The 7674-nt window shown below is 46.3% G+C and overlaps 1 protein-coding gene across 1 annotated transcript; it reads left to right on the forward strand.

The window, feature by feature from the left end:
* Nucleotides 1-4214: 4214 nt before the first annotated feature.
* LOC115462059 (zinc finger protein 850-like) lies at nt 4215-6299 on the forward strand (the record flags this gene model as incomplete). Its single annotated transcript, XM_030192107.1, has 1 exon — nt 4215-6299. A coding segment is annotated over one exon (2085 nt), but the record flags the coding sequence as incomplete, so codon positions are not given.
* Between the last annotated feature and the right edge of the window lie 1375 nt (nt 6300-7674).

Genomic DNA, 7674 nt, shown 5'->3' on the forward strand with positions numbered 1-7674 from the left:
CAAGCTTCAGGCTCAGGTGGACCAGTTCCTACTAGCCCCTCCTCTTCGGGCTTGGGACTATGTGCAGCTGTTGGGCTCTATGACGGCCACGATGGAAGTAGTGCCCTGGGCCAGGGCTCATATGAGACCACTACAACACTCTCTGCTGCAGCGCTGGACTCCGATGTCGGATGATTATGCTGTGCGCCTTCCCTTGGACCCAGCAGCGCGCAAGGCACTGAGCTGGTGGACGCAGACAGACAAGTTGGCTGCAGGTATGCCTCTGGTGACCCCAGAGTGGATTGTTGTCACGACGGACGCCTCTTTGTCGGGCTGGGGAGCCCACTGCTTGGGAAGGACAGCGCAGGGGCTCTGGTCTCCTGCAGAGGCAAAGTGGTCTATCAACCTCCTGGAACTCAGAGCCATTCGGTTGGCGCTTTTGGAGTTCATCCCGGTACTGGCGTTGAAGCCGGTACGGGTCCTGTCGGACAATGCCACGGCTGTGGCCTATGTCAACCGCCAGGGAGGTACCAAGAGCGCCCCTCTAGCCAAGGAGGCTATGAATCTATGCCAGTGGGCGGAAGCGAACCTGGAACAGCTGTCAGCGGCCCACATTGCCGGAGTCATGAATGTCAAGGCGGACTTTCTCAGTCGCCATACCTTGGAGCCCGGAGAGTGGCAGCTATCTGCTCAGGCGTTCTTGGACATCACGAAGCGCTGGGGCCAGCCGAGCCTAGATCTGATGGCGTCATCGGCCAATTGCCAAGTGCCGCGCTTTTTCAGCAGAGGACGGGACCCTCGATCCCTGGGAGGAGATGCTCTTCTCCAACAGTGGCCGACACAAGAGCTTCTCTATGTGTTCCCGTCCTGGCCCATGTTGGGCAGGGTGCTAGACCGGGTGGCAAAGCATTCAGGCCGGATAATCCTGGTGGGTCCGGATTGGCCCAGACATCCCTGGTATGCGGACTTGATCAGGCTCTCAGTCGACGATCCTCTGCGGCTGCCAGTGGAGCAGGGCCTGTTACATCAGGGTCCCGTGGTGATGGAGGATCCCTCCCCCTTTGGTCTTACGGCCTGGCTATTGAGCGGCAGCGTCTGAGAAAGAAGGGCTTCTCAGACAAGGTCATCACCACTATGCTGAGAGCGAGGAAGCGCTCTACTTCTACTGCTTACGCCAGGGTTTGGCGTATCTTTGCAGCGTGGTGTGAAGCAGGCTCACTTTCTCCCTTCACTGCTCCAATTTCTTCAGTGTTGGCGTTCCTGCAAGAAGGTCTGGAGAAAGGCCTGTCGCTCAGTTCCCTTAAAGTCCAGGTAGCGGCTCTGGCTTGCTTCAGGGGCCGCCTGAAGGGTGCTTCCCTGGCTTCGCAGCCAGATGTGGTGCGCTTTCTCAAGGGAGTTAATCACCTGCGCCCTCCTCTGCACTCAGTGGTGCCTGCGTGGAATCTCAACCTGGTGCTAAGAGCATTGCAGAAGCCGCCTTTTGAACCCTTGTCGAGGGCATCTCTGAAAGACCTGACGTTGAAAGCAGGCTTTTTGGTGGCTATCACTTCAGCCAGAAGAGTTTCCGAGCTCCAGGCACTCTCATGTCGAGAGCCTTTTCTGCAGTTCACTGAGGCAAGAGTGACTATTCGCACAGTGCCTTCCTTCCTGCCCAAGATTGTTTCTCGCTTCCATGTGAATCAGCAGCTCTGTCTCCCTTCCTTTCGTAGGGAGGACTACCCAGAGGAGTACTCTGCTCTTAAATATCTGGATGTGAGACGTGTCATCATCAGATACTTGGAAGTGACCAATGATTTCCGGAAATCGGATCATCTGTTTGTCCTGTTTGCAGGTCCTCGTAAGGGTCTGCAGGCTGCTAAGCCTACAGTGGCAAGATGGGTCAAGGAAGCCATTGCAGCGGCTTATGTGGCCGCGGGGAAGGTGCCGCCTATCCAGCTGAAGGCTCACTCCACTAGAGCTCAGGCGGCCTCGATGGCAGAGGCCGGGTCCGTCTCCTTGGAAGAGATTTGCAAGGCGGCAACTTGGGCTTCGGCCCATACCTTTTCCAGGCATTACCGCTTGCTTGTGGCTGCTCGGGCGGAGGCCCGGTTTGGAGCTTCAGTGTTGCGGTCAGGGATTTCTATGTCCCGCCCTGGGTGAGTACTGCTTCGGTACATCCCACCAGTCTATGGATTGATCAGCATGATGATATGGAAGGTAAAATTATGTATCATACCTGATAATTTTCTTTCCATTAATCATAGCTGATCAATCCATAGCCCCTCCCAGATATCTGTACTGTTTATATTCTGGTTGAATTTTAGGTTCAAGTTTAGTCTTCAGTTACTTCAGGAGGACTTCGTGTTCAAGTTCTTTTTTCACTTGGATTCTTCGAGACGAGTTTGTGTTACAGTGAGCTGCTGCATTCCTCTCCCCTCCGTTTTACGGGGCTGGATTGAGACATAAATTCTGCCGGCACTCCCTCCCGCTTCGTGCGGCTGTAGGGCAGCTTAGTACCCCTTCCGCTTCGGCGGTGTTTGGGTCAGTCAGCTCCTCCCGCGGTTGCGGTTGCAGGATAAGCCAGATCCCCCCGCATCGGCGGGTGTGGTGTCCCTCCCCCGCTCCGCGGGGATGAGCTGGACGGATTCCCCTCCCCCACTTGTGTGGGGATGAGCTGGGTTAATTCCCCTCCCCCGTTTCGGCGGTGGTGAGCTGGGCAGAGTGTCCCTTTGTGGGTGTAATTCTCTAAGTGCTGAGTCCTGCGGATGGAGCTTTGATATCGACATACTGAGGAGTTTCCGGCAGCACATGACCACATATAGGGAGGCAAAAGTTTGCTCTCTATCTCCACCTGCTGGTAGATGGACACAACCCACCAGTCTATGGATTGATCAGCTATGATTAATGGAAAGAAAATTATCAGGTATGATACATAATTTTACCATGTAGTTGCAAAAACCTCAGAAAGGCGGTATATCAAGTCTGGGGAACAAGCACCCTGAAGGTTTAGCCTTGCATCTTGCAGCCTGTCTGATAAAGAGCAGTTATAGGGCTAAACGATATCTATGTACAAAGACCAAAATGTGCTTTTAAATATCAACTTGAATATAATCATATATTCTGTATTCATCCCTGGTAGTGATTAGCTTGGAAATGTATTCCCAACAGGGAGGGGGTGGAAAATTTACAATTAATTATACAGATTTTTTATTGAACTCGTTAAACTTCTGTTCTCCTACAGTACTATACAATGCTCTTTTTTTATTTATTTAGAAAAAGATGACCCTAAGAACAGTAATGCAGAGACACATAAATGGAAGCTCAGTGAGAAGCCTGAAGAGGAAAAGATGTTATCAGAAAGAGAGAAAGAAGAGACTTCGTCCTGTTCTGACTGGAGAGAAAAGGGAAAAAATCAAAATAAACAAAAACCTTCAACAGGAGGTGAACATTGTACCAGTAATATCACACAAACAGTGGAAGAACAGACAAACCAGATGAAAGTTCAGAAATGGTTGTGTGATGGATGTGAGATATTCCTTAATGATCATTTAACTCTGAAATCACATCAGAGATCCGATACTGAAGAGAGACCATATACAGGTACGGACTGTGGGAAAACCTTCAGTCAAAAGAGAGAACTACAGCAACAGCAGAAAATATGCATAAGAGAGACCCACTGTATAGGTTCTGAGTGTGGGAAAGATTTCAGTAGGAAGAAAGAGAAACATGAGAACAATAATAAAGAAACTAGAGTGTGTACAACGACAGTAGATGAGAAAACCTTTATCAATAAAGGAAGCGTTACAAAATACCAGAAAAATGACACTGATGAGAGATTATCTGCATGTTCTAGTCGTGACAAAAGCTTCAGTCAGGAAGAAAATGTCATAAGAAATGCAAAATTCCACCCAGAAGAGATACTAGTTTCAAGTGCTGAATGTAAGAAAAAATTCAGCCATAGAGAAACATTCACAGATCATAAAACAGCTCAGATTGGTGAAGAATCAATGACTACTACTAAATCTGAAAAAGTCGTTTACAGAAAGACAGACCTCTCAAATTACCAGAAAATTCAGAAAAATGAGAGCTTGTATACTTCTGCTGACAGTGGTACAAGTGGTTGCTGGAAAAGAAACCTCCCAATGCACAAGAGAATCCACAAAGGAATGAAACCACTTCACTGTACTGAGTGTAATAAAAGCTTCAGTCAGAAGGGAAACCTCAAAATACACCAGAGAATCCACACAGGAGTGAAACCATTCATCTGCACTGAGTGTAATAAAAGCTTCAGTCAGAAAATAAGCCTCACACGACACCAGAGAAGCCACACAGGAGTGAAACCATTCATCTGCAGTGAGTGTAATAAAAGCTTCAGTCAGAAAACAAGCCTCACAGTACACCAGAGAATCCACACAGGAATGAAACCACTTAACTGCACTGAGTGTAATAAAAGCTTCAGTGAGAAGGGAAACCTCACAAAACACCAGAGAATTCACACAGGAATGAAACCATTCATCTGCACTGAGTGTAATAAAAGCTTCAGTCAGGAGCAATACCTCAAAAAACACCAGAGAATCCACACAGGAATGAAACCATTCATCTGCAGTGAGTGTAATAAAAGCTTCAGGCAGAAGGGAGACCTCACAAAACACCAGAGAATCCACACAGGAATGAAACCATTCATCTGCACTGAGTGTAATAAAAGCTTCAGTCGGAAAACAAGCCTCACAATACACCAGAGAATCCACACAGGAGTGAAACCATTCATCTGTACTGCGTGTAATAAAAGCTTCACTCACAAAACAAGCCTCACAATACACCAGAGAATCCACACAGGAGTGAAACCATTCATCTGTACTGAGTGTAATAAAAGCTTCACTCACAAAACAAGCCTCACAATACACCAGAGAATCCACACAGGAGTGAAACCATTCAAATGCAGTGAGTGTAATAAAAGCTTCAGTTGGAAAATAAGCCTCACAGAACACGAGAGAATCCACACAGGAATTAAACCATTCATCTGCAGTGAGTGTAATAAAAGCTTCAGTCAGAAAACAAACCTCACAATACACCAGAGAATCCACACAGGAATGAAACCATTCATCTGCACTAAGTGTAATAAAAGCTTCAGTCAGAAAACAAACCTCACAATACACCAGAGAATCCACACAGGAGTGAAACAATTCATCTGCACTGATTGTAATAAAAGCTTCAGTTGGAAGGGAAACCTCACAATACACCAGAGAATCCACACAGGAGTGAAACCATTCATCTGCACTGAGTGTAATAAAAGCTTCAGTCGGAAGGCAGACCTCACAATACACCAGAGAATCCACACAGGAGTGAAACCATTCATCTGCACTGATTGTAATAAAAGCTTCAGGCAGAAGGGACAGCTCACAATACACCACAGATTCCACGCAGGCATCAAACCATTTATTTGCACTGAGTGTAATAAAAGCTTCACTCATAAAACAGGCCTCACACAACACCAGAGAATCCACACAGGAATGAAACCATTCATCTGCACTGAGTGTAATAAAAGCTTCACTTATAAAATAAGCCTCGCAATACACCAGAGAATCCACACAGGAGTGAAACCATTCATCTGCACTGAGTGTAATAAAAGCTTCACTCAGAAAACAAGCCTCACAATACACCAGAGAATCCACACAGGAATGAAACCATTCATCTGCAGTGAGTGTAATAAAAGCTTCAGGCGGAAGGGACACCTCACAATACACCAGAGAATCCACACAGGCATCAAACCATTTATTTGCACTAAGTGTAATAAAAGCTTCAGGCAGAAGGGAGACCTCACAAAACACCAGAGAATCCACACAGGAATGAAACCATTCATCTGCACTGAGTGTAATAAAAGCTTCACTCAGAAAACAAGCCTCACAATACACCAGAGAATCCACACAGGAGTGAAACCATTCATCTGCACTGAGTGTAATAAAAGCTTCAGTCGGAAAACAAGCCTCACAGAACATGAGAGAATCCACACAGGAATGAAACCATTCAGCTGCAGTGAGTGTAATAAAAGCTTCACTCACAAAATAAGCCTCACAATACACCAGAGAATCCACACAGGAATGAAACCATTCATCTGCAGTGAGTGTAATAAAAGCTTCAGTCAGAAAACAAACCTCACAAAACACCAGAGAATCCACACAGGAATGAAACCATTCATCTGCAGTGAGTGTAATAAAAGCTTCAGGCGGAAGGGACACCTCAGAATACACCAGAGAATCCACACAGGCATCAAACCATTTATTTGCACTAAGTGTAATAAAAGCTTCAGGCAGAAGGGAGACCTCACAAAACACCAGAGAATCCACACAGGAATGAAACCATTCATCTGCACTGATTGTAATAAAAGCTTCAGTCATAAAACAAGCCTCACAAAACACTGGAGAATCCACACAGGAATGAAACCATTCTTCTGCACTGAGTGTAATAAAAGCTTCAGGCAGAAGGGAGACCTTACAATACACCAGAGAATCCACACTGGAATGAAACCATTCATCTGCACTGAGTGTAATAAAAGCTTCAGGCAGAAGGGAGACCTTACAATACACCAGAGAATCCACACAGGAATGAAACCATTCATCTGCAGTGAGTGTAATAAAAGCTTCAGGGTGAAGGGAGAACTCACAATACACCAGAGAATCCACACTGGAGTGAAACCATTTAGATATTCTGAGTGTGGTAAGACCTTCGTTGACAAGGAGACACTCACTATGCACCAGAATAGCCATTGAGGAGTAAAACCATTTCCATGTACTGAGTGTGGCAAATGGTTGAGGTTGAAGAAATGCACCAGAGAATCCACGCAGGAGTGAAGCCATTTAGATGTTCTGAGTGTGGTAAAACCTTCACTGAGAAGGGACATCTGTCAAGGCACCACAGAGTTCACACAGGAGTGAAGCCATTTACGTGTAGTGAGTGTGATAAGACCTTCATTGAGAAGGGACATCTGTCAAGGCACCACAGAGTTCACACAGGAGTGAAGCCATTTACATGCACTGAGTGTAATAAAAGCTTCTGTTAGAAGGTAAACCTCAAGAACCTATAGAAATGATAAGTAGTGATAAGTAGTAGTAGTAGAAACCACCGAATGATCCACACAGGAAGGTACATATAAATATCTAGGAGTGGAGGAAGAAACGACTAGAAAGCTGAAATGGCCGAGAAAAAATCAGTAATGACTATTATAGGAGACTTCCTGCACTCTCATATTGTTTTGGTATTTCAGACTGGCCTCTTAAACACCTGCAAAAACTAGGGGGCCCTTTTACTAAGCTGCGTAGACGCCTACGAACACCCAATGTGCGTCAATTTGGAGTCATCACCCAGCTACCGCGTGGCCTGGGCAGTAATTTTGATTTTTACGTGTGTCCACTAAACACGCCAGGAAAGTATTTCTATTTTTGGTGCATGGCGGAAACCGGGCGGTAATCATCATTCTACGCACGTAGACCATTACCACCCAGTTAACGCTTGAGACCCTACCAGTAAGTCAGTGGGTGGCGGTAAGATCTCAGGTCCAAAATGGACGTGTGCAATTTTTATTTTGATGAAGTCAAGGAGCAGCTGGTTCAGGAACCAACAAGAGGGGGAACAATTCTAGACCTAGTGCTTAATGGAGCATGATGTGGTTCAGGAAGTAATGGTGCTGGGTTCACTTGATAACAGCGATCATAACATGAT

The sequence above is a fragment of the Microcaecilia unicolor genome, chromosome 1 (genome assembly GCF_901765095.1).
Source record: "Microcaecilia unicolor chromosome 1, aMicUni1.1, whole genome shotgun sequence".
Classification (NCBI taxonomy): Eukaryota; Metazoa; Chordata; class Amphibia; order Gymnophiona; family Siphonopidae; genus Microcaecilia; species Microcaecilia unicolor.